Raw genomic sequence first — 27,043 nt, 5'->3', positions numbered from 1 at the left:
GGAGCAGCAGACCTTCAGCTACTGCTCAGTCTCCTGCATGTTGTCCTTAGAGCTTCCCATTAAACTGGAGCAAAGCAGTCCTGAGGTAAACTGCCCAGTAACCGGGTCACATGGATCTGACATGAACCCAGATAGAAGCAGTCTTCTGTCTATCAGGGTGTATTTCACTGAGTCATCTGGGCTGTTGCTACATATCTGTGAAGGAGCTGGGACACCCAGTGTAGCTCACACAGGTGCTAGTGGGTACCTGGTGCTTGAACAATGGTTTGAGATTTCGTAGTGAAATTTTCTAGGAGATATGTGTTGCTAGTTAGCATTTGTTGTGTTCTGTTCACATTTTTTCCGAGCACTTTACAGAGTTGATTTTGTTTAAGTATCTTTTAGCATGATTACATTCACTACAGTAATGAACTGGTAATCATTCTTTGGATTGATTAAATCATTGTAACTAGAATGAGAGGAACAATTTCCTCTTCCCTGATGCTTTTTTTTTTTTTTTTAATCTTAGGCTGTGAAATGTTGTAAAGTATATTATTTTTTCCGTTACAGAACGAAGACACGGTTCAATGTGTAAACCTTCCCCTTCTCCAGCTTCTCCAGCCTGCAATTCCAGGACATCCCTAGTACAGATGAAACCGAAATCCTGTATCAGCGGCCATAACCCTGTCAGCAGCAACTCAAAGCCATTCAAAACGCCCAAAGACAATCTACTTACCTCCAGTAGCAAACAGCACACAGTCTTTCCTTCAAAAGTATCAAGGGATAAACCATGGTAAGTACCAAAAGGACAGTTAATTGAGCTGTTGGTGTTCAAAAAATAAGTACCTATATACACATTTCACAATTGCTATAAAAAAAGTCTATTCTTATCTTTTCTAAGTTTACCCTACATTTCTTAAGGGAGGAAATTGGAATGTCTTTTAAATATATATACATATATATATATATTTATACATATATATATATATATCTCTATATATACACATATGTTATTTTAAATATATATACATATATATAAACTATTTTATATGTGTGTGTGTGTATGTGTGTGTGTGAACAGGAAAAAGGACTGATTTACTCTTCTGATGTTCCATCAAATGTCTGCTTTTCTGAGATGCATATAGTAGTGAGATATTGAGTCAGTTTACTATCTTCAAGGTTCATCTGCCTTCACAGTATCAGCCCTTAAAACCGATGCTTTTAAACAGTCAGATAATTTTTGTAAGGTTCTTAACATTGTTTTAGCTCATATTCATGAAAACTTACTGGTTACAGTAATTTATCTTCAATGGCAGCTGCTGTTGGAGCTCATTCTGTATTTTGATAACGTGTGCTGTTTTATAAGAAGACAAGAATATTCCAGCTGCAAAAATCACTTTTTTTTTTTTTTGAGTCTTGCATCATGTACTGTGATAGAGAAACACATCTAGGCTTGAGACTGACAGGTTCATCCTCCCATGACTGTGATGATAGCAGCACAGTTGCAAAGACATAGAAGAGAGCAGAACTGGGTCACTGTTTTATCCCTGAAGAAACTGTTATTTAGTTATCTACAGAAAAGATGCTTTGTGATTAGGTCACTAGGTTGGTGACTCAGGAGATTTGGGTTCAGTTCCTGCTTCTAAACAGGCTTCTGTTATAATTGAGTTTCCTCAGCTTCAGTTCCGTTTCTGTGAACGTGAGATAATAGGACTTCCTTTTTCTTTTCCTCAAGTTTTATCTACTTATATAAGTATCCTTCTCATTTACATGCAGCATCTAGCATAAGAGGGTCATGATTTTAGGTAGCATTTCTCGACACAACTGCCTTAAAGCAGTAAATAAACCATTGCGGCAAAGCGTAACCTCCTATGTTAAAATAGTAGCTCCTGTTTTCTGCCTGAAAGATACACTCCTTGGCATGAATTCAAAGACAGCAGTATCTGCCTAGGCATAGAATTTACCATGCACTGGAATAAAACTAGTCAATATCTAATCTTCCTGTGAGTCAGAACCCACCATTTCTATAAACATGATGAATGTTGTGGACAATTATGGTATATAATTCCGAAAATACAAATTTTGGATGTTTAGATTACACAGATGAGATGCTGGCTATTTTAGTTAACATCTAAGTGCCTTCTTTACTATTAAAAAACAAATTATTGCTTGGATAGTGGCCGTTTATTGTGAATGTTAAAAAGAGGAATTTTATACCAGAGAGCATTTTTTTTAAATCTAATTAAAAGAAATTTAGAAGGGTCTTCAAAGTGTTAGTATTATTGGGTACAAACCTGTTACCCATTTTTAAAGACAGAAATTTCCACGTCTTAAGTTTCAGCCTGCTAACTGAATCTAAACAATATCCTCCGTTTTGGCAACAGATGGCTTTCTGTCAGTCAGTAAAAGCTGAAAGGGAACAAAATATCCATTTTCACCAATCCCCTTTCCCATTATTGGGAACATCCCAAACATTTATTGATGATTAAGAAGTTAGATTTAGTTGTTTAAAACTGTTCTACTGACTTGTTAATTATTTGGCAATTAATATGTCAGTAGTTTTACTTGTGAATTACCAAATTCTTGCAGTTCTGCAAGGAGATAACACTGTGGTTCTGTTTACCAGGGGGGAAATGAGGCATCTACTGGTTAAAGATACTGTAATCATCACACAACAGATCACTAACAGTCTGAATTGGGGGTCGGTAAATTTGTCTTTCAAAGTTTAGTGTCAAGTGCCTTAAATTACATGATTTCTTAGAGAATAAAATCAGTCTGATAATCATCACGTTTTATAGTGAGCTGTTAACAAAGAGTTTGTTCCTTTCCCATTAGTGGGTAGTCATATTTATTTGGAATTCTAGGAATTACTCAGCACATCTGGTTTTCTTAAAGGAGAAATTACTCATAAATGTAATTCTTTCTTAAGATAAGATTATATTTTCCATTCACCAATCTGTACAAGCCATAGAACTTCACCCACTGATCTTTTAGAAGGACATACTGAATTGACACAAATAAATTTGTCTTGGAAAAGATGCACAGAATTCATCATGTATCCATGCGTTACAACTAATCATCCCCTGAAACTTCCAGTTATTCAGTGCTTTTGTCCATTACATTGCAGTAACTAGGAGATACCACAAATATACAGGTTAGCTTCATTCAGGAGCTGTGTCACTTGTAATGATTGCTTTTCAGACCTGGAATAACCTTCGCTGCACTTAACTGATTCTTTCACATTTTTTTCAGCATCTCTTAATTTTTAGATGCTATATTTATAGCAGTATTTCAGCAATGGCCTCTGCAACAGCGTGGCCCAGTAGATCTCTGTTGTCATGCCTGCCTGCATGTAGACCCAGCTCTTCTGTTAATTCACTATTGATTTGCTTGAGTCATCATCTTAAGCATTGACCCAGCAGCTCGTTCTCTTCTTCACATCCGTGTTCTGAGATGCACTGCAGCGGTTCAGAGGGCTCCTCAGCTAATGCTTTAGAAGGTGTGATCCGAATGCTCAGGTGAAAGAGAGATGGAATTGTTGCATTTTTGTCTCTGCTGTTTTAATCCTTCCCTTGTTGTAGCTGGAATGTGAGAGATTACTGTGAATACATCATGCAGCAATACCTCTCAGCTCTGATTTTTCTTTTCCTGTCTCTCTCTAGCATCATTGCTATTAATACAGCAGTGCACAGAGACTGGAGCGGTGCTGGAGCACGACTGCACTGTTCACCAAATAAACGTGAACCAGGGTTTACTGGAGCTTGCAGTTGAGGTTGTAGGAGATACAGCGAACAGGTAGAAAATAGAAAAAGGCAACAAATAAGTTAATTGTTAGTGATAACAGTAATAATGAACGTGAGATGATGATCAATAAAAGCAGCCCAGATACCATTTGTAAAAAGCATTCTGGAGCCAATGAGGCACTTGAGTTGATCCTGTCTCTGTTTGTCCCTCCTTGCCTCACGATGCAGTTTGCTCCCCTCTCCTCAGGTGCTGCAGCTCTGGGGCCTGCGGGCTCCACTGCAGGAGCTCCTGGCTCCTCCCTGGATGCCTGAAGGACACCGCTTCACCTACCACACTCCCAGACAGCCTCCCAGCACTGCCCTGATGCTGCGGGATGTTCATTTCCCCGCACTGTGCTCCTGAGGCAGTGTAAAACCAGGGTAAAGCATTAAAGCCAGCTAGCCCTGTGATCCCAGCTGAAGCAAGTCTCCTTGGCCTCCCTCCATGAAGATTAGCTGCTGTCTGCCATAAATTCTGAAAATAAAGGAAATGAAACAGAAATGTTGTAGTTTTCATCGACATGTAGGGAATTCGTGGTCTTTTTGTAGTAAGATCACAAAGGTATACCTGTGGGTAACCATTTACAGTTTGTAACGTCACTTAAAGGGATCTTTTAATCATCTTTTAGTCTTTATTTCTTTGTGATTAGGAAATACCATTATACATAGAAAAGCTGAGGAAGTGAAGCTTGTCAAGAAATTCTAATGCTACATGGAATTGGGAACAAAATTCAGAAGAGATAACCTGAGCCATATATTCTAATGACTACATCAAAAATACTTTCTTAAACCTAGAGACAATCCCAGAAATGAAAAATAGAACAGTGTTTCACATTTGTAAATGTTTTTGAATTTTATTTCCTATGAAGTAAAAAAAAAAAAAGAGTTGAACAGATAGTTAAGGCTTCAGAATTAATATGGTTATGAATGACCAAAAAAAAAAAAAAAAAAAAACAGCAAAATTACATGATAGCAAGGGAAAATTATTTAATAAAGCCTGAAGAAAGGAAAGTGTAGGTAATAAGGAGATACAAGTACCAGTATTGTGACATACTATATCTATTTTTCTTGTTTGGGAATAACTTGACAAGTAATGACTTGGAACTGACAGAAATTATCACAAGTTAATGAGGGGGGAAATATGGTCTTGTTTCAGGAGTTTGTCACAGGCTCTGCTGAAGGAGTTACTATTTACTGCGTATTTAAGAACATGAGAAAACAGATGGAAATCAGATAACTTATCTAAAAAATAGAATGAGGTTTTGAAGCCTGTGATGATAAAGCACTTTCTGTAGCCCTCAGATATGTTCATAGACTTTTCTGGTTCCTTTCTAATTCATCAACATCCGTATTGAACACTGGTCAACAAATCTGGAAGGCATGCTCTAGTATCAGTATAACCGAGGACATGAGAAAAGTAAATCTGCACCTTAATCTTGTTTACTATACCCTATTTTTTTAAATTTCAGCAATACAATAAAAGCTCATATTGTTTATCCACTGACCACTAAATTATTTTGTCCTTATTTTCCAGTATGTTTTTCCTCGTTTTTTACTGTAGACTGAATAGCTTGTTTCTTCATACATAACTTTGTTTGATTGTATTATATTTGAATGAATGCATTTCACCAAATATCCCATGCTAATTTTTTATAACTTTGTCTCTCACGGTTTCCTTCAATCCTGATTCCATCAGCAAATGTCACCAACAGTAACCTGGTATTTATTTCTAAATACCAGGGAAGTTTTCAGTTGTGTCAGACTGAGTAGTGATGGCTAAGAAGTCCCACTAGCAAACACCCCTCACTGGAATCCCTGAAAATTCGTTTTTGATTTTTGGTTGTTTAACATGTGCTTTTAAAGTGTTTTTATTTTATAATGCATTCCAAAAGTTGGAATTCTCACAGTTATCTTTGTCAGCTTAACTGGTAACCTCACCAGAAAGTGAAAACAGATTTCTTTTGCTTTTCAGTACAGCCATATGAACAAATTGTTTATCAGTTTGTTATTGTTAGCTTTTCCATTATTCATTCCAAGACCTTCTAGTGTGGGTTTTTCAGTGTGGATACAACATCAGCACTAGGCTGTCTTCTCTAAGTGGCCAGATATTCCAAGATGCAATTAGAAATTAATATGTAGAGACCGGTTATCTCTTCAGCTCTTTTGGAACTCATGGCCACGTTGTCCAGCTTTGATTATTTAAAAAAATATTTAAGATTTTTCAGCTAGCATTTTACAGTTACTGAAGGAATCAAAAAACATCTTTTTGTGATTGAGGTGCATTATCCTGCTTCATTTTTAGTATAGAAAAAATACTGAACATTTTTGCTATTTTGCATCTCAGTAAGTCTTTTTCTGACCATTAGGTAAATACTGCTATTATCGTTAGAATTTCCTTCGTAAAAAGGAGGAGAACAACTTGTCTTTAATGAGTACAAATTTTTCTCTACTTAGCTTTGGTGATCTTCTGTACCTCCATTTCTCTCATTTTCACTGATTGCCATGTGCCCTTCCTCTCTTTTCATGTTTGTTGCATGTCTGTTTTCTAATTGTACCTTTCAGTCATTATCTTTACTAAATCTGAGTAGACTCTTTATGCAAAAATTGTTATTTAATTATAGCAAATAGATCAAGGAGATTTAAAAAAAACCTAATGAACTTTTTGAAGAAATCCTTAATTTTCAATCCAAAAAATGGCTTGGAAAAAGAACTCCCCTTACCCATCAAGTACAAAGATGGGCGTTTGATTTATTTAGCTTTTTAGGCCTTAGCTGTTAATCATGGTTGTTGGTCCTATGCAGCTTCCAGATTGCAGTTCAGTCATCAATTCATCTTTATTTGTTATGCTGACATGGATTTAAAGTTCCTTAATGTTGAGTGCAGTTCCCACGTACATTAAGAAAAATGATCATTTGTAATTTATAAAATCTCAACAAATTTGCGGTAGACTACCAGGAGTCATATAGAATGTCCATCTTAAAATATGAGAATATTTTCATTTTCATCAACATTGCAGTGAAATGCATAATGACTAATTACACCTATTCTCAAGGCTGGCCTGTAAAAAAAAAAAACTGAAGCAAAACCTAAAGCCTCCCTTAGACTTTGTTCATTTTCACAGTGAGCACCCACGTGTACTCTAGGACTTCCAGTTCTGCACACTGAAAGCAGATAAACTTCTTTCATTTTGCCTGTAGTTAGCTGCTAGACCAGAGAAAATACTTGACTCTATCACCGTGTAATCTGTACTTTGAATTAAGACAAACTTTATAAACGGCATGAACATTTGTTCAGCTCTAATATATATGTATATATGTAGTTTCTGAATAGTAAAACTACTTGATCCTAGAGTAAAGATTTTTTTTCAGCAAATTTGTCAGCAGTTTAAAAGCAAAATGAATAAATCCTTGCCCTAAGATATTATAATTTATATCTGTCATTTAACTTAGTAAATTCAGAGCAGGTTAAAAAAGTTAGCAGAGGATCAAGACCTCTTATCATAGCTCCATGATTGCATTTTTATTTAAGTACTTAAGCAGTTCTGGTTTTATGAGTACGGTAAGTTGTTTTCCATACTGGCCAGCACTGTGTGCATCTTCTGTATTCTGACCACCTGATTTGCATATTTATGATACCACACGATATGGAAGTTTTATGTTAATTCCAGCTGCAGAATGTGTCTTGGTGCCTGCATCTTATTTTTACTTTTATATACCTATTGTTTGTCATTGTTTATACATTTTTCCTTATTAAAATATCCTTAGACCAAAACTAAACAACTTTACACTGTAGGAGAGTCCACTTCAGCCACGTACGCTGCGCTTTCTGATTAGCATCTTCAGCAGCCAACGAGAAACGGAGGTTTTGTAGTATCCCGTGAAGGTCAGGACTTGAGTGATTTTGGCCCCTGCTTCCACTGTTTCTGTAGGGTGTTCCATGGAGGATGTCCTGCCAAAGCCATCTTTTTCTGACCATAGCAACTTCCTACCTGCTAACCATTCTTCCCATAGCAAGGTGATGTTTTACAGATGCAAAAGACTGGGATTATGTGAAATTTGTGAATGGGGAGAAACCCCAAATGGTGCAGTGATGTACAGGCAGGCAGCTGCCGCCTATCTTGGGGCACTGACAGCAGTGTGTACTTTGGCCAGAAACTCCTCTTAGCTGAACTGCAACGTGCCAGTTGACAGGGATGTTGTTAAGATGGTCATGCTGCTAGATGACGAGTTTATTTTACCTCATGAACACCACCATTGCATTTGTATTTAAGAATACTTATGTTCCTTTTGTTTGCTCACGTGGAATGATACCTGAAAATTGTCCTTTTGGCACGATCAGCGTGCAAGGCTACTGGTCAAAAAACTGGCAAAAGCAACTCTTCAGACTGTGTGGGAAGAACAGGAATAAGTGTGCTATTTTCGTTTGCAGCATCCAGTGAAACCGTGTGGCTTAAAGCTCTGAGCATTTAGGTTTTTAAATTAAATAAGTATTTTTAAATTAATGTTTTCTTTCTGGGTTTGTTTCAGTAAGGAGGGGTAATTAGAATTTTAATTGGTAGGCTCAACACATCCAGTTTGGGGGTTGCTTGGAAGATTGAAAGCAGCAACTATTGTTGAATATTTCCTCATGCAGATATGACTCAGAAATATTATTATAATTTTGGATTTAAAAATCGCTCATGTTAATCTTACTGGTACCAAACTGAGAATGTAATTTTTGTTAGCATCACAAATATGCTGTTGCAGTAGTTAAGTTAGGTGAAGTTAGTTACTGCAGAGTTTATTCTGAAGAGGGCCAACCAAGGTAATAATTATACTGAGGACTTTAATTCATATGTTCACAAGATTTTATTAAAAGTAATGCTCAATTCATCAAGTATGGGAATACTTTAAAGGGATTGCTGTTAAGACTGCTATGCTCAAAATCTCTTTTCTCCTTGTTCCCAGAACTTATATGTCATTTAGACACTTTTGAGCAAATGAATTCTTTTTGCGTTTGTTTAAACTGCTAATACTGTTAGCACACTACTTCAGTATCATGGTGAGTTTAGCATGGCGTACACACATCTGATACATGGTTGTGTTAATGGCATGAGACCGTGTAAAGGGACATGTTTTGCTAGGCACCAAAGAATAATTTTGTTTATGAATAGTAGGGAAATGTATCTTAAAAAAAAAAAAAAAAAAGGCTTTATTTGCATAATTCTTTACATTACCAGGCTTTACAGTTGGCTGGTTTTGTAAAGATTTGATTGAACAAAAGTAGTCAATAATTGTAGTAAGTTTTCCATTTTGGTCTGAAGATGTTCTTTCACTTGTATCAAAATCTTTTTATCTGTGGAAGGGAGTTAATGAACTGTGAATCTGTGATACAGAAAATGCAACTTGAAGATTTTTCTTGGTTTTGCAGTGTTCCTGTTCCAGTAGTCAGTCTAGAGAAAATTCCTAATCTAGTGAAGGCAGATGGTGCCAACGTTAAAATGAATTCTGCAACCACTACCACCATCACCTCCTCCTCAGCCTCTTCATCCACCATACCTGCTCCAACCTTGGTCAAATCTGGTTTGACGTCTAAATCAGTGCCGCCGTCACCAGAAAAGATTCTGAATGGCAAAGGAATTATAGCTCCTTCAATAGACAAGAAACACCAAAATGGCACTAAAAGCAGTAACAAGCCTTACAAAAGACTTTCAGGTGAGTAGTGTTATGGATCACTTTTTGATGCAGTCCATCTTTCTTCATTAGTCTTTCTGTGGCTCAGAAATAAGGTACTAATAAACTGCTGTAGCCTGTTTCTGTTTTGATTTCTCTGCTGTAAGATGCCTGTTTACATACATGAAAAAGAAAGCTTTCATACTCCTAGCACGTGTAAACAAACAATTTTCAAAATGCATGTTCCATTTAGCTTAAATGTAGAGTGTTCTAATGTATTTTTCAATTGGCCAACAAGTCAAATGTAAAATTGTAAGGAAGAAAATTCATTAGAACAGAAAGGCAGAAAGCTTCTCCAATCTATTATATAGTATCAGTTTGTTTACAGCAAAAGATAATATGTCTGGGTTGAGTAACTATACTATGGTCATGACCACATTGAGCAGTTGAGGTTTATGATATTGCATTATCCACCAGGTCATAACTTTATTTAACAGTCATTTTTCTTGATAGTGAACACTGGAAAATTCCAAGAATGTATGGGAAATGCTGGGGGAATCATAAACGTCAAAATTCTCCTCCTCCACTTCTACCTCTGTGATTCACACGAGTGAAGTAAGAAGATGGTAGCACGGGGATCTTGATCTTTTTGATGAAGATAGGGCAGCGAGGCCGAGGGACTGGCATTAAAAATGGAAATGCTCTGGCTGGCATTAAGCAGTATGGCACTGAGGAGATAGGTCCCTGTGCAAATTCAACCCTGAAGCACAGAACAGCCCAGCGTAGTGGGGCAGGTAGGAAGGTTGCCATCTGCTGGAGGAAGATTTTTTTTCCATGGAGCTCCCCAGAGGTGACCCGTGCCAGCTGTTGGGCAGCATGTAGGTAATTTGCCCTCTGAAGCCAAAAACATATTTTTGTTTCTAATAAATGGGGGAAAATAAAGTGTTTTGAGGGATATACCACTTAAAGCAAAAGCAACTGATTCAATTTGACTGCTTTAGAAGCTGTGCAGGGTCTATTCATCTACTGGCAGTGCTTTGTGATTTGGGCAGGAACTCCTTGTGTGTACTGAAAGGCTAATTTTGCTAATGGCAGCATGATCCGCATTAGATCGTCTGCTTGACAGAGTTGGTTCATACAACTTCCAAGTGTGCACAAGTTCTGAATCAAGTATAAGTGTACAAGAAAAATGCTTTCATTTCCAGTTAATGAGTGTGTCCTATTTTTGACAGAATATCAGTTTTTTTTTTCCATTTTCTCCAATTTGGCAGTTAGCTCTTTGGTACTGCATCCATGGCTTGATTCCAGACCAGTGAGAGGTGTTTCTAGGGCTGTGTGTGGTATGGAAGAATGCCATTGCCTTCACGGATTCAGCACACTGATTGCTTTCTTAACGAGTTGAAGGTGGCAAGTAAGAAAATGGAGCAGTTGTTCAAGATAGTATTAAAAAAAAAAAAGGCAAAAGTAGCTGATTAGGCTTTTGTAACTTACTTCTTACTTGCTAAGATCCAATTTGTTGTTTCTTTTAAACCGTTATTTCATTTAATGCTCTACAGGCTTAATTTAGCCGATCAATTCAGATTGATTCTTACTTGGGTAGTTGAAATTGATACTTATTTTCTTCATGTCACCGTGTACAGCTGCAGCACTGTATGAGATACTTGCACTTTTTTTTGTACAAGTGCTTGCTGAAATATGCTCATAAAGGAGAATAATTTTTGTAAGGCCTTCCTTCAGGTTGCTTGCTGCGTTGTGTGGAGGTGACTCTCCATCATTATCCTGTTTCTAAGCTATCACTTGTGATTCCTTCCAGGATAGGGAAAGTTTCAGTGGTGGAAATTTCCAGACAGGCTGGGGCTCTGTGCAGGACTATTTGAGCATTCCGATAGGCATTAGTTTACTTTTATATGGTTAACAAATATGCAAAACTGATACTTGTAGTAAAGTTTCTCTATCATTATCAGATTTAAAATCCTTTAAATCTTGCTTGTGCTGCCCCATGTATTCATGCAGCAAGGCAATAAATAAGTGATGATGCAAAGAACAGAAGTTCTGTGAGCCCTGTAAATGAATTGTCTGTAGATTGTGTGTCACTCTGATGGATCCCGCTCCGCTAGCTATACTGAAGGGCACAGAGCCTGAGAAAAAGAGTTTGGAAGGTCAAGAAGATGATCATTTTAGTTATACCATAAATTTTATCCTTTTCCCATTAAAAGGAGAAGCTGCCTGGGGATTTCGGTTTCCCTGTCTTCTGCCATGCAAGCGTACAGCTGTTAATTTTTGAAGACTCTTTATAGGTCTGGCTGGTTTACATCTGTTTTCCTTCTTTTTAGCAACCTCCACTTTCTCTCATACCATTGCCCTTCCTGTGGCTGAAGGTTTATTTTTGTTTGGTTGGTGTTTTTTGTTTTGTTTTTTTACTTTGCTGAGAGCTGGTGGTTGTTTGGGTGATGAATGAACCTGCCCTCTTTTCAGGAGCACTGTTAGTGAGAGAGAGGAGTCAGCTCGTGGACCCACAAAAGCCAGTCTGTGGCTGCCCAGCACAAGTGGATCAGTGTTCCCTAGTAGCAAACTGGAAAAACAAAAAAAAAAAAACAACCCCACATATTTAAATTTTCTTTGGGGTAAAACTAAAAAACATGGATGCCCAGTTTAAACTAAGAATATCTGTTGTGTTTCAAACAGGAGTGTGACCTTCCTTCTGTAGGTGAAGTTACAGTGCTCATTGCACTGGCCACCAAAACCTATGAAGTGAAATCCATTCTGGAGAAACAGCTTTCTCAAACTGGGCATGTGCACAGGAATCTACAGAATTCCTAATACAAAAGTAGCCAGAAGCTGTATTTAATCATTGACAAGAAGGTGAAAATCTTCATTTAAAGTGTTGCCCAAACCAGGCATATCTGTAGCTAGGTTACATGTTCATGACTCTTCGGGAGCAGCCACATAAGCTTCACCCAGGAGAAGTGGTTTCCTGTTTGTTTAATACTTTCTGTTCCTCAGAGAAAGCACGTTATTTTGTTGATCAGTAGGTGGCAGAGGCTTCCACTTCTTCTGCTTGTAGTTCATTACAAGCTTAGCTTTTACCTCTGTATGGTTTCCTGAAAGCTGTCTTTCCTACGTTAAATCCCAAAAGTCTTGCTTGGTCAGGACACAAATTGCAGTCTGGCTGTTCCCAAAATGTTTGACTTTTGCAGTATGATTCCGTGTTGGTCCAAAACAGTCCAATTTTGTGTCTTTCAGAATACATTGCACAGCCCTGTCACTGCCTTCAGGACTGATTTTTCATTAGAAGGCATGTTTATAAGTCCACATAGTTTGTTTAGGGTTTTAGTCTGTTTTCTGGGGTTTTGGCAGGTGATTCAGATAAGACCTCATACACTTGAAAACCAGGAGGATTTAACTCCTTCAGCCCCCGAACATGCATTTTTATCCATTAAGTAGGAAAAAATGTTTATCAAATTTAGTCATACACAGATCATTTTACCATTTCTGTTGAGCTGTAGAGGCCACAGAAACTACAACTGTGTGCAACTGATTTCATACCCTTTGTAGGTTTCACCAAAAAATTGTACCAGCTATTTTTTTCAAGCTGTTTTTGGTGTATCTCTGCTAGTAGGCCAATAACATAACCTTGTATTTAATGTTTGCTTTATCACTTGTAAGTCTATATATTTTAGAATACATATAACTGCTTGTAATTTTGCTATTGGAAGACAAGAATTATCTTCTGTAGGCTACTTGGCCTCAAATATCTTCTTCCAGCTGTTCCACTGGCTGTATGCTGTCATAACATTGTAACGTAGCTGGGAATTGCTGTCTTCATCCTAGCTCTGATTTTGTTTGTTTATTTATGAGGAACATTTAAGTACTGGGATTAGTTGTTGCATTTAAGCATAGGATATTTTTATCCGAATATAACACAGCTGTATATTTAAAAATGATTTTGACAAATAGTTTATGTCCCAGTATCAAACAAAAGCAAACCAGCCTGCGAATTAAAACGCACCATGTCTAGGAATATAAAGATAACCATCATCTTTTTGGTGGCATAAAATAAAAATTCTATGTCCATAGATCTGTTACAGCTCTGTAGTGCAAAACGTAGAACTATATTAATATAACTTAAAGGAGGTGATGCTATCTGTGGTATATAAATACTAAAATATTAATGACAATGAAATATGCAAATATAGCACATGAAATATTAAATGCATGTCTAATGTTAATCATCAGTAGAACACAAGTGAGACTTTTTTTCATAATCACTGCAAACTTTAAGCTCCATGCCTCTGTTGACTTATGGAAATAAGAACTAACATACACTTTTTTTTACACTTCCTGAAAATGAGACACATTTAGATAAATTTTGTATTTAAAATGTCACCAGTAATCTTGTGTTTACATATTAGACTGCGCTGGTTGTTTTTCAGGGCTTCTGAGTATGTCAAAGTAATGTGTAAAGCACTTAAGGTATTTAGTCTGTATGTGTCTGAAGTGTGTGTCAGAGTCAATCTCAAAGGCTAGATTTGCGAGTGCTGCATTACGTGGCCTCACAGGCAACCACTGTTAGAGAGGGAACTGAACTCACCAGTATTTGGCTTGGTCCGGTGTTTAGACCACTCTGTTGAGTACAGCTTTGTAAGCAGACTTACTCCTGTGAAGTCTGTGATTGAAATCCAGCAAATATGGTTGCTCTGGTTAAAATTCCTGAAATAATCTGCTTTTTTTTCTCCTTTTTTCCTCCACCCTCATCAAACAGAAAGAGAATTTGACCCAAATAAACACTGTGGAGTACTGGATCCTGAAACAAAGAAACCTTGCACAAGATCGCTCACCTGCAAGGTATTTTTCTTAGAAGATAAAATATCAGATGCTTTGTTATAGTTTAAATCCTACCACAGTAGTTTGAGAGGTCATACCTGCTCCTGTCTAACAGACAATGGGTATGATATTCAGACGCTGTTTTCAGGTAATTCTTTTGAGTAATTCTGTTTCTTTGAATCAGAGCATCTGCATTATTCCACTGATGTTTCTAGAAAGATGTTTGTTTGTTTTTTTCCTTGTCATCTCGTTATGAAAAAAAGCATTAATGCTTCATGTAGGAGCACAAGAGTTACTTTAAATACTCCTTTTTTAGCTCATGTATGCAAAAATGTTGAAGTATAGTCACTTTTTAGTGAAAATATAATGTGATTTTCATATAATAAATCACACAGAGGCTGACTTCTGGTAATAATAAGCCTCATGTTAAAAAGTAGCAACAAAGTAAGACGTTGATAATGAACGTTTGTATGTGTATGTGCTGCCTGTTGGTAGAGACAATCAATTACATTTGCTTAAAAATGTATTCACATTTTTCAATCCAGTGAAATCAGTTTTTCATTGTAAGTTAAGAGCTGCGGTGACATTACTTCTTAATATTTTGCAATTATTGGAATTATGCTTTCTGTGCCAGAAAAGGGAAGTCAATAGAGTCTATGACGAAGATTGTTGCAGGAGTAGTTTTAGCCTCGATGTGGCATTTCTTAAGAATTGCTTCATAATTTATCAAAGATAATGTGGAATAACAGCTTTATTTCCGTAACTGTGGCTAAAGTTGTTTGAAGTAGATTTTTATCTTGTAGAGAGTTGTGGTGTATCGGAAGTATAGAGGACTCATAAACAATGTCATGCACACACAAATGCTTTTTAACCACCCTATTTTTAGACTCATTCACTTAATCATCGACGAGCAGTTCCAGGCCGTAAAAAACAGTTTGACATCCTTCTAGCTGAACACAAAGCTCGATCCAGGGAAAAAGAAGTTGCAAAAGACAAAGAGCATCCACCGTCTGCAAGGGAAAGCTATCAGAGCCAGCCCACACCAGCACAAGACTCTCTGTCAGGATCCTCAGTGAACTCTGGGCAAGAATCTAAAGTAACATCTCCTGCAAAATCTAGACCACCAAATTCTGTACTTCCAAGGTAAGCAATTCTCCAATGTGAAGTGCTGCATTCTGAAGTTGCTGTTAGAAATGTACTAGTCTTTTATACAGCTTATTTTATAAATATTCGGTATTTGGGCTATTGCATGATAAAACATACATTAATTGTAAGAATTAGGAGTAAAAAATAGAGTACGCTTATATTGACCTAAATCTGCCCACGGTAACCTGTTGTCCGGTTGGGCATGGGGTAAGGAGTGGTGTCCTTCCTCTGCTCTGGGTCTTGGACTAGCAGCATTTTTTTGTATAAAATGGCCGGTAATAATCAGGACAGTTTCTGACACATTTGGAAATAAAAATATATTTAGATGTATCAGGGTACTGGGGGCAAAATTCTGCACATTTACATAGAAATTTCCTCTGCAAATAATTCACTGATTACATCAATAGAATGTCTTTTAAAGAAAGGTATGATTTTGTGTAAACGACAGTGTAAGCAACTAATTCTAAAAACTTGAGGTTTGAAACTGCCTGTAGCATGTCTTTCCTCATTTTGGAGATTCTGTCACATAAAGGACAAAGACAGGCTTCAAAATGACAGTGTGAACTTCCAAAAATATCCCTTTAGAAAAACTGCTGTGAGGTATTGGAGCTACTGAATTCTCCTTACCCTCTGGCAAACCTTCCCATGTGCTTTGGTTGGCTGCTTGTTTATGGAGAGGTTTTTTTGGTACTTGTTTCGGCTGGGATAGATGGAGCTAAGATCATTGGTTTTGTTTCATATTTCATATTTTGTTTGTTTTGTTTCATATTTCATGAATTGAAATATGGTCAGGATTGGGTGCCCGTTTGGGGGCTTTTGTACAGAGTCCCTATTTCCAAGTGATATTTAGTCGTAGTTGCTATCTCGAGTTTTAAAAACAGACAGTTCCGATGTTTTCTCTGTGTTCATCATGCCATAATGAAATTTTATTCCTCCAATGACAGAGGTGGGTCTGACAGGGCTTTGAGTGAATGAAAGAATACACATAGGTAAACTGGTGAGAACTCTGCATAATTTCTGTTAAAAGAGTGACCTTACACTGTACTCACATGTAGAGGAGCACAGAGGGACAGGCAGACAGTTGTTTAGTAGGTGTTACAGAAACAAAACTGGGATGTGCTTCAGTGAGAGTCAGCTGAAGAAACTGCCAAGAAGGGTAGTGGTACATGAGGAGATGGATTTTAGCAGTCATGCATTGTGTTTGTACAATTTATACTTGTGTTTCTGCTACAGCTTCTCTGTTGTGTCATCTTTTCTGTTTTTGCAAGCAGCTGTGCCAGGGAAAAGCCTTGCTACCTCTGCTGGGAGTCAGCAAGCCTGCTGCTCTGGTGCTGGCAGGGGTTATGTGAGTGCTGCCTGCTCTGCTGAGGCAGTTTTCTGGTTTCACTGAAAGTGACTTGGCTTGACCTGGCCAGCTTTTCCCGAAGGCTAAAGAGCACTTACACAATGAATTCCATGCAACAGTACTTGCAGCAGCAGTTTCCACCTGATGGACATTGTCAAGCAAACCCTGTTTGGTTCAGAAGAGAACACCTGACCTCATTTTTAGTGGCTGATAGCATAAATTCACTAGGTTTAAGAAGGCTGGCTGGATAGCTTGCTTTTCTTCTGATTTTGCTCAGTGTGAACATCTCTTCCAACCTCAGAGTTCCACATATATATATATGTAGATAGATACTTGGTTGTATAAACTGTAATTGACAATCCTTGACACACACGTGCACACACCCTACCTACCTGCCTTCTAATCTGGTTTGTTTCCAACTTAATTTGAAGGGGAAGATGATGTTGTGCCCTGTGGTGTAAATGCTTTTCCCACTTTGTTTTCCTGGATTTTAGACAGAGGTAAAGAAAACCTCCATGATGTAAGAGGTCTTCCCAGTTAATGCACTTACTAAACTAGCTGTGCAGGGAGCAAGCTAAACACTCGTGTTTATATTTAATATGCTAATTTCAGCATAACTGGACACTTGGGATTAATCAAGTAGCAGAGTTACAGTGTTGTGTAAGAAGATTTCACACATCTGGTTTTATTTGCATATTTAATATACTTTGCCTCCCTCAAGATCTTAACTTCACAGCAAATGTAAAATTTCAGGCAACACACCGGTGCTTCTGTTAATGGTAACCTGGTGATAACCCCTGATGTATTTCTGACAAGGCTAAGTGTCAGGTATTCTTTATCTCTTACTGTCCTTCTTTACATGATCATTTCAGGTGTAATTTACTTGGAAGCATTACTCTGGCAGGTGGGTTTCCAGAGCTGTTGAACACCGATGATTTAAATGTCTGTTCTCCTTCTAGACCATCATCTGCAAATAGCATAAACAGCAACAGTTCTTCAAACCACAGTGGGTACGTACCAGAACTGCCACTGCCTTCCATGGGAGGAGATCTAACCAGTAGATTGTCCAGTGATGAAGGAGAAGCAGATGGAGCTGAAGAATCTGAGAAATTAGACTGTCATTTTTCTGGACACCATCCCAGACCTCTTGGGGTATGTGTTTCTGTCTGGCATGCCTCACTGTTACTTGTAAGTCATTAAAGAGGGGAGAAAAAGATGTACTTCAGTAAAAATGTAAGGAATGAGAGAATTACATTGCAAATTCTGCATTCTAAAGAGAACAAATACATTTGGCAGAAAAATGTGGTCGGAATGGGATAAAGTAGTAGGAGAAGACTGCTCAGTGCATGTGACAAACATTGTTAGGTTGCAGGACAGGACGAGCAGTAGAAAGTAAGAAGTCCTGGGTTTAGATATGCTTCTCAGTAGCTTGTAAATCAGGTATAGTTCTGCTAAACCGTAGAGAAAGCTGCAGTTTTTTAAATGTGACGTGAACAGATAACTTGTCTTTGTTGTCATAGTTCTTAAGAAACTCCTTTGCAATTGGTTATAGCTCTGGGAATCATGTGGCAGCAAGGTGCTATGACACTGCTTGTTGATCTCTGTAGTCTGCTATGAAGCAGTAATTATCATTTATGTGAGAGTGTACATGGACATTGAAGCTATTGCTTCATTCGTCTAAAAATGGAAAGTGGAGCACAGCATGCCCCATCAGCTCTGGCAGGGGCTGAAGAATGTTCTCTGGCAGCTGTTTTTGTCTTTCTCCCATGCTAGTGACAAATTTTATTGTAAGTAGTAAAGTGCAACCTTGTGTCATTAGATTTGCAGTGTGAATTTGTTTACATTGTAGAAACTGAGAAATGGGGGGGAGAACTCTTGAACTTGTGAGCAGTTGGTTCTCATAAAGATCTAGCCAAGGAATAAAATTATCAAAGACTTCATTGATATGTTTTCCATGTGATATGCAGAATAGAATTAACACTAGGATAACTATAGGATTGTCTGCGGTCCTTGGAGCAAAGGAGAAGTTTCTAATATCAGACGACCTGTATTACTAGCCAGAATTACTTCTTAGCAGTACCTTAGCATTTATATTTTTCCCCTGTTCTTTACCTGATAGTAAACTGAATTGTTAGTGGAGTATGAAGTATACTTTACACTAAGCTGAAAAGCTAGGCACAAATTTCATACATCATGCTAAGTAGTATTTATGCTGCAGATAGTGAGAAATACCTTTTTAAAGGTATCTGTGATACAAATTACAAAGACGTTAGTTGATGTAAAAATGATCATTCTTTCATAACGTAGAAACATGTTTTTAAAACAACATTGGAATATCTTTTCTTGCAGTTTTGTTCATATGGTAGTCGCTTAATGGGAAGAGGGTACTACGTCTTTGACAGAAGATGGGACCATTTTCGATTCGCACTGAACTCCATGGTAGAAAAACACTTGAATTCACAGATGTGGAAGTAAGTGGGAGTTTTACACTTGGTGGGTAGTTCAATGTTTGTAATTCTGTACAACTACTAAATTAAACTCTCCACTGGGAATTGTTTTTAAAATTACCTCTGTGTTAAGTCGTGCCAGTAATATGCCCATGCCAGTAAAAATTTTCTCTTCTCCTTTAAGGAATTTGCAGCACAACAGAACAATCTCCTATTCTGATGTGAATTTCTCCCAGATTTAGGACTTTTCTGCAGTCCCTCCAAATCTGGGGAGGAATAATTCGCTAGTTCTGTTAACATTTAAGTGCAATAAAGCTCAGGGTTTTCTGGGTTTGGAGATGGATCTTGATATCATGCAGTTTTATAACACAGGTTAGACTTGGCCTAGATTGTTGTACTTGTGTCACACAGCTATATCACCATTCACACTTTGCTCTGTGAGACTCAGGTCGCGTAATAAGGAATTCAGTACCCATTTGCTAACATGTGAGATGTAATATAGAAATTTTTAGTCCATAGTGCCCTTTAAACTCCCTGGCTTTGAGGTCTTAATTTTCTCTTTATGACTTGGTATTGAAGCACGTCTGTGCCACATATCAAGGTTCCAATCACTATAAGCTTAGGTTACGCAAAAACATTAAAATAGACTGTACTTCAGAAAGAAAGAAAAAAGCTATTTTTTAAAACAGTATATACAACTGTATTTGAAAGATTCAGGGGATCTGCAGATAAGATTTTTTTTTAATTCTGCTGTGGAACATGCATTCTTCTTCCAATATAATGACACTAAAGTGCAGTGTTTCATGTCACTATTTATTATCAGGACTGTGTTATATTCTTTGGATGCCAGCCATTAGATAAACAAGGTTTGATTTTTATTTACATATATTTTTGAAACACTAAAGCTTGGCTCATCTGACTAACCTGGTAACTCATTGATAACAATGCTGGGAGGCATAGCTGGGAGGTGGGTGGGTTTGCCATGGAAGAGCCGGTGTCATCTCTGTTCAGGGACAGGTCACGCTTGATCTACAATGGCTTCCTCTCTTCTACTTTGCAAATTTGGCAGTTAACTAGCATCTGTCACCTTCCACAAATACAACTAATTTGATTTCTATAAATAGGAAAATTAAAACCCGTTATCTATTGTCTTTGTTTGTCAGGTGAAAAGACATTCAGGCACACAAGGAAATGTTACTAGTATCACTTCTTTAATGAAAAACTAAAATAACTTCTGTCGTAGTTCTGTGATACAAGGAATAAACAGGCCTCATCCTGCTCCCACTAAATCGAGTTGTAAATGTTTTCTCAAATTCCAGCTGTTTATGTAATCTCTAATATTTTCATGTATTATATCCATACTTACTTGTCTATATAACACAGGAAGCTCACAGTGCTTTACCTCTTTTGTGTTCTTCTGTTGTCCTCAGTCCTCTGGACTGATCTTTTCCTGTCTTTGCCAAGCAGGGGTATGTGTAAAGCTGTGATTTTTATAGCTGATGCTAGTTCAGCTCTAGCTGTGGCTCATCCAGATGAGACAAAAGGTAAAAGGGTTGTAAGGCCATATTTTGAGAACAGTAACAACATCTACAGAGTGCTTTTTATCCCAGGTCTCAAAGTGTTTCACAAAGGTGGGTACGAATTACTGGCTCTTCTTAAAAATACACAGAGGAACAGATCAGATAAGCAGCTTTGTTCAAAGTCACATAGCATGTCTCAGGCAGCAGGACTTGCTCATTTCTGGTTGCATAGTCTGTATGTAATCTCTTACGTATTTGTACCATAAATGATGTTCTGTCTGAGAGTCTCTGTAGGAAAAATACCTTGAGAGGACACTAGTAATTAGGATGTGGTTTATGGTAGAGCACCAGAGGGTGTGTTTTATTATAAACAGTACGCTGTGCTGTTTTATCAACACCCTGTGCTGCTTTATCATACTTCTTTGAGGGCAGGACTAAGTCTCTACAAACTGAAAAGGTGTCAGTAGCGAGGATAACAAGGGCAGAATTATGGTGAGCTGTAGGTTCTAATGATAAAAACAGGATTAAACTGAGAATTAAGTTTTAGTCCAAATAATGAGAAAAGCTCATATGATAATCATCCAAGACACCATTACGGAAGTCAGTTTCTTTGTTAACACTGGACTGGATAAAGTAATAGGTGTGCTATCCGTGGCTGAATAGAAAGGAAGTTGAACACATTCTACTAATTTCACAGGTAATATTATATTTTATACTTTGAATAGTATTCAGCTATTATAGAGCTTATCAAGCATTGTTTAATACTGTCATTTTATCAATATCAGTGCAATTAATAACTTAACTAGTTAATCCTGTCTAACCTGCTCCCAGATGAGCTGTTGGGAATAGTACTGCATTGAGAAAGGGATGAGCCAAATGACCTGATTGCTTCTTTTCCTCTTTATGCTCAGTGATAAGGAAATCTCAACTGCCCCCCAACTGTGAGTTCACGATAATTTTAAAACTGTTCTACAACTTGGACTTTTCAGGCAGTGAATGAAACAGTGTCTGGTATGTTTATAGGAAAAATACAAATACAATGGAATTTTGTGTTTAAAAAGAAAAAAATCAAAAGTAAAAGTATTTTTAAGCTGTTGTAGAATGTAGAACTAGCTTTGAACTGTGAATATTAAAATGTATCTGATTGGTATAAGAGGAATCAAAACTAAAATGCCTTTTTTAATAAGCTTTTCCTTCCCAGGAGTCATTTCCTATCTGCATTGTTCAGATGGAATTTTTTGTATGTATCTAAATCTCCTTTTCTGTTCTACTTAGGAAAATTCCTCCTGCGGCAGACAGCCCCATGCCTTCTCCAGCAGCACACGTCTCCACTCCTTTTCCCGCATCAGTCTTACAACCTTTCAGCAACCCCAGTGCCGTGTATATTCCTTCAACACCTATCAGTTCAAGAATCACTTCTTCTTACATAATGACATCAGCCATGTTATCAAATGCAGCCTTTGTGACAACATCAGATACGAATTCCATTATGTCACACACTACAGCTTTTCCTCATGTGGCTGCGAGCCTAAGTATCATGGACTCGACCTTTAAGGCGCCATCAGCTGTGTCACCAGTGCCAGCAGTCATCCCTTCCCCATCCCACAAGCCATCCAAAACAAAAACCAGCAAATCCTCAAAAGTAAAAGACCTGTCATCTCGTAGTGATGAGTCTTCAAGTAACAAAAAGAAGAAGCCGCAGTCGTCATCGTCGTCATCATCATCGTCTTCATTATCTTTGCAGACATCTTCCTCGTCTTCATTTTCAGGGTCCCACAAAAAGAACTGTGTCCTGAACCCCAGTTCAACTTTGAACTCCTATCAGGCTACATCTTCCTATAACAGCATGTCTGTGCACAATACAAATAACGGAACAAGCCCACTCAGTGCCAAATCGGAGCCCTCAGGACGGACTTCATTATCAAGTAGTTCAACAGACTCAGTGAAACACATGAGCATGGTAGTAAGCAGTATTGACTCTTCTAATCTGTCTGTATCTTCTCTTGTGCACCACTCAGGGGACCACTCCCTGGGGGCACACAATGCAGTGTCTTCTCTACCCCTTTCTTTTGACAAATCAGAAGGAAAAAAACGTAAAAACTCTAGTTCTAGTAGCAAAGCCTGTAAAATCACTAAAATGCCTGGTATGAATAGTGTTCATAGAAAGAGCACTGCCAACCTTATTTCTGCGGTGCCAGATCCTACAAGCAGCTCCATCTCTCGACAGGTAAGGGACTCTTCCGGTTACTTTTTTTGAAGGTCTTGTTTGACTTGAAATATTCCATGCATTACGACAAAGAAAATAAACATGCACTTCAGATTGTTTCCATCGAACAGTGTGTTTTCTAGGCTAATACAGAACTGTATTTGTATTTGGTTTGTACCAATCACATAAACATGCTGGTGGGGGGAAGTTGTTTGTTTGTTTTGTTTTTTTACTCTTTAAGGTATTTTAATCAGAATTTTTATTCAATCACTAAAGTAGCTATTTGTATTTTTGAAGTAAAACTGAATGTCCAGAATCGATAAATAAGTTTTAGGAGCCAACTGATCTTAATTCTCATCTCTCTGAAATACATCGTATCTCATTTAAAGCAGGAAGATAAGAGTCAGCATTTCGGCTTTTCATTTTCCTAAACTTGTTGCTGATTCATCTTTTAACGTTAATGTGAGTCACCTCATTTGTTTTATGTAAAATGCTTACATCTACCTTTTCCTGCGGGGGAAATCTGAGACGCGTGACCTCAGATGCTGTTTCCTGTTTGAAACTGGGGAACTAAGAAATCAAGCTCTTAACCAGATGACCTTTAATGGACATTTAGTGCTCTTTTTTTAGTGTGCGTGTGTTTGGAATGTTGAAGTCAGTGCAACAGATAAGGATACAAACTCGGCCTTCGTTGTCACTAACAATAGAGCTTTGGCTTTTCTTTCAGTGATGCTGTATAAGGATGAAAGTATATGTGAATTAAATTTTGCTGGAAAAGCTGCCAATACTATCTTTAAATTGATGGACTGTTTAATTTTGCTATTACATGTGATGCTGTGCAGTGCACAGAAAACAAAGCTTGGTCCTGGCCTCTGAAAGACAGAAACAGAGAGAAAATCTGAGAAAATCCAGATGAGGCACCTTAGGACAATTTTTGGTTTGTTTCTGAACTGTTGTGAAACTCATTTCCTTAAGGTGTTGTACATAAAGTGGAACTCAGAACTGGAGAGGGTAACATCTTGGGCAAGACAGTCCACAGGTAATAGCAGACAGAAATGGGTGTGTAAGAAGGGAATGAGCAGACAGATCATTTGAGTAGTTCAGTAGTTCATGAAAAACGAGCACAGAAGACAGAATGAAGGTGTCAAAAAGATTAAATTGCCCCAAGATAAAGTATCTCAAATGGGAAGACAAAGTAAGTATAGATCGTTAGTTTGGTACAACTGTTGGTAATAGGAAATGGATTGTATCAACTTCACGTTACATAAACATCTCTGTACCTGCTGTGGTCTGGAGACATCCTACAGATATATGCAGTATAAAGAGATATAAGGAGGTCCCAAGGTCAAATTCTGATTCCCTTAGTGATGTACATGTAGAAGTCACCCCTTTCCTCTCATTCTGCTGTCTTCGGAGCAACACTAGCAATCAAATATAGGAGGTAAAGTGAAGTTGATTGTGTTTTAGATGCCTGGCTCACAGCTGGTGACTTTGTGAGAAGGATACTGAATTGTGCCCTATACAAAATGCATTCTTCCTACTGATTATTTGTGCTACACAAATGACACTTGTATCCGCTTAAGTACATGCGTCTCACAATATTATGTCCTCTATATGTGAATATTAAAACTCTAGAGAATACGATGCTTGAAATCACTTCTAAGCTCTGCTGTTTCGACTTGCTGTGTTCCAGAAGTGCAGTCACAGTAAAAATTCCCCCCAAAAAAACATGGTATTACTTAAAATCTTACTCCTGTTCCCTGTTGTAATAAGGCAAATCAAATGAAAAGAGTAAGAACACAGGAAGAAGCTCAAGCGACTGGTGATAGGGTCTGGATTTTTTTTTTTTTGTATTCAAGTCTGGCCCAGACAGGTGGTGACTGAAAGCGTTAACTGTTTGGTTTTGCAGTGTACTCATAAAGAAAAAAAGAATCTGACTCCTGGCCTGACCCTAATGCTTTCAAAATGTTCCCATCGTTAAAGACCCAACACAATTGGCAATCTTTCTTTATTTTCACTGCGCGTTGTAGCTGTTCAGCCTGTCTGCATCACCCTTCAGTTGTGGAGCGCTGCCTTTCCAGCTCCGAGCTCAGATGTGATGGTGAGGCAGCTCGACGCAGACCGCAGGGCTGCAGCTGTGCTGCTCCTCGCCTTGCGTTGTACAGGGAGTCAGTCCAGTAGTCGTCGGAGCACAGAATGAAGGAAAGCCTGAGAGGCACGTTGTGCTCCCTCTCGTGATTCTAGGATCCCAGCAAGTCGATTTCTCAGTGGCTATTTTTGTCATTCAGAAGATGGAGATGTAATTGCATTTTGTTGTGCAAGAGTTTCATGAATGTTGCCATGGTGGATATGGAGGAGAAAGGTTTGCAGGTTTGCCACGGCATTCTGAGTGGCTCAGAAAGATTTTACAAGGCTGCACTTCTTTGTCCAAGATTTGCATATTGAAGAAAAGCTTGATCCAGCACAGTGCTGCCTGGAGAAGAACAGCTGTGACATGCAAAACAAGCAGAGAGGGAGCAGGGTAGGCAGAGGCCTGCCCTTTTAATGTTGGTGTGCTGTGGGAACTGCCTTTGGGACTGGCTGTAAATAAAAACATTAAACATTTCTTCTGGATAGGATGTGAGTAGAGGAAACAGTCTCTGTGAGAAAAGGCAGATATGTATATGGAGACAAAGGCTACTTCTCAGTATATACATGGAATGGCAAAATAAGACATGGTGTTGCAGAAGGGAAGGAGCAAATGCTAATGCTGGTGAAAGCTGTGCCAGCCATTGTCTGAGTCCCACGTATCCAGTAGGAAGCTCGCAGCTTCGTTTCTCATTGCATTTAGAAGACAGGTGCTTGCTCCTTCTCCATCAGCCGGTTAGAGGATGTTACCTGAAGTCCATTGATCATGTGGATAACAGTTCAGATCCAGTCATCTGCCACTTTGTAACCAGGGGTCAGTGGTTCCTTGTAACCAGCCTTGTAACCTGTGGAGAGTTGCTCCTTTGATTCAGCAGCTCTCCCCTTTTGTTTAGCAACAGCAATATCTACCATATATTTATGGGTCACTGCAGAAAACCTGAGGCAGACTGCTCTTACAGAGTGCCCTAACCTTTCAGGGACTGAAATACACATGTTGCATATCACAGTGTTTTAACAAAGTACTTTTAAAATCAATGTACACATACTGTTAAAGGTGTACTTGTTCCCAAAGACTTTCTCTGACCCAGTAAATTGATACAACTGGAAAATTAAACCTCCAGAGGTTGATTGTACTGGTTAATATTTGCTTTATGGAGCAGTGATAAATGAAGACTCTCTTTGGAAAAAAAATATGGAATACCTTAGGGCATGCTATGGTGCTTGGGCAGTTGCTTTAAATCTGTGAACCCCAAGGAGTGGGCAAGGTGCAGGGCAGGAGTGACCCTGAGTGCTCTGTGCGCTGGCTGAGCTGCACCAAGCGAGTCCAGTGACAGACAGATGAGTGCTCCAGTCCAGAGGGGTGGGGTTTTACAACTAAAAATTCCACCAGAAGCCAATCTGTACTGTTATTTTCCTACCTGTAATAGTATTTACGTGCCTTTTAAAATGTGTTTGTTTAAAATACAGGCTCTGAGAGGTAATTACAATTCTATCTGAAGTTGTGTTTTTATAATAGCAAAATACCTGTATTCCAAATGCAAAACAATTAGTGCCACTTTATTCAGGAAAGGGAAGGCCATTACCAGCATCTGCATTCCACTGACAAATACTCTCAACGCTGCTCAATTAATGTCTTTCAGATTGGAAAAAATAGCAGTGTAGCTTTGTCACAGTCCAGTCCTTCGAGTACATCAAACCCAGTACACAACAGACAAGTAAGTTGCTTTTAAAAAATTACACTTAAATAGTTTATAAATGGTTTTTGAAATATTTCATATTGTAAAACCTTAAAATACAATTTCTTTATAAATACAGTTCTTTATGGAAGCTTTATTTCAGTGAACTAATAGATTTTTTTCCTCTCACTTAGGATGTTTTCCTCTGAAATTTATGAATAACAAGTTTTCTGCTTGTTTTTCACCACCTATGCTGTGGTTCAGGTTGGCTTATGCCATGCCCACTGGCTGTTGCTCTGGTGATACAAACTCAGCAGCAGCAGAATCTGTGTCTCCATGG

At 38.2% G+C, this 27,043-nt stretch overlaps 1 protein-coding gene across 11 annotated transcripts in view; it reads left to right on the top strand.

The window, feature by feature from the left end:
* Positions 1–27,043, top strand: part of ATXN7L1 (ataxin 7 like 1) — a 115,116-nt gene that overhangs the window by 81,905 nt on the left and 6,168 nt on the right. For all 11 annotated transcript variants that reach the window (XM_035331750.1, XM_035331720.1, XM_035331759.1 and 8 more), the window contains 8 exons: positions 550–772; positions 9,171–9,454; positions 14,175–14,257; positions 15,123–15,379; positions 17,687–17,879; positions 19,077–19,198; positions 21,970–22,921; positions 26,668–26,742. In XM_035331750.1, coding sequence (XP_035187641.1) covers positions 550–772; positions 9,171–9,454; positions 14,175–14,257; positions 15,123–15,379; positions 17,687–17,879; positions 19,077–19,198; positions 21,970–22,921; positions 26,668–26,742 — 2,189 coding nt within the window. The remainder of the gene's footprint in view (positions 1–549; positions 773–9,170; positions 9,455–14,174; positions 14,258–15,122; positions 15,380–17,686; positions 17,880–19,076; positions 19,199–21,969; positions 22,922–26,667; positions 26,743–27,043) is intronic.

This window comes from Oxyura jamaicensis, chromosome 1 (assembly GCF_011077185.1).
Source record: "Oxyura jamaicensis isolate SHBP4307 breed ruddy duck chromosome 1, BPBGC_Ojam_1.0, whole genome shotgun sequence".
In the NCBI taxonomy this organism is placed as follows: domain Eukaryota; kingdom Metazoa; phylum Chordata; class Aves; order Anseriformes; family Anatidae; genus Oxyura; species Oxyura jamaicensis.
This window is presented reverse-complemented; position numbering and strand designations above follow the sequence as displayed.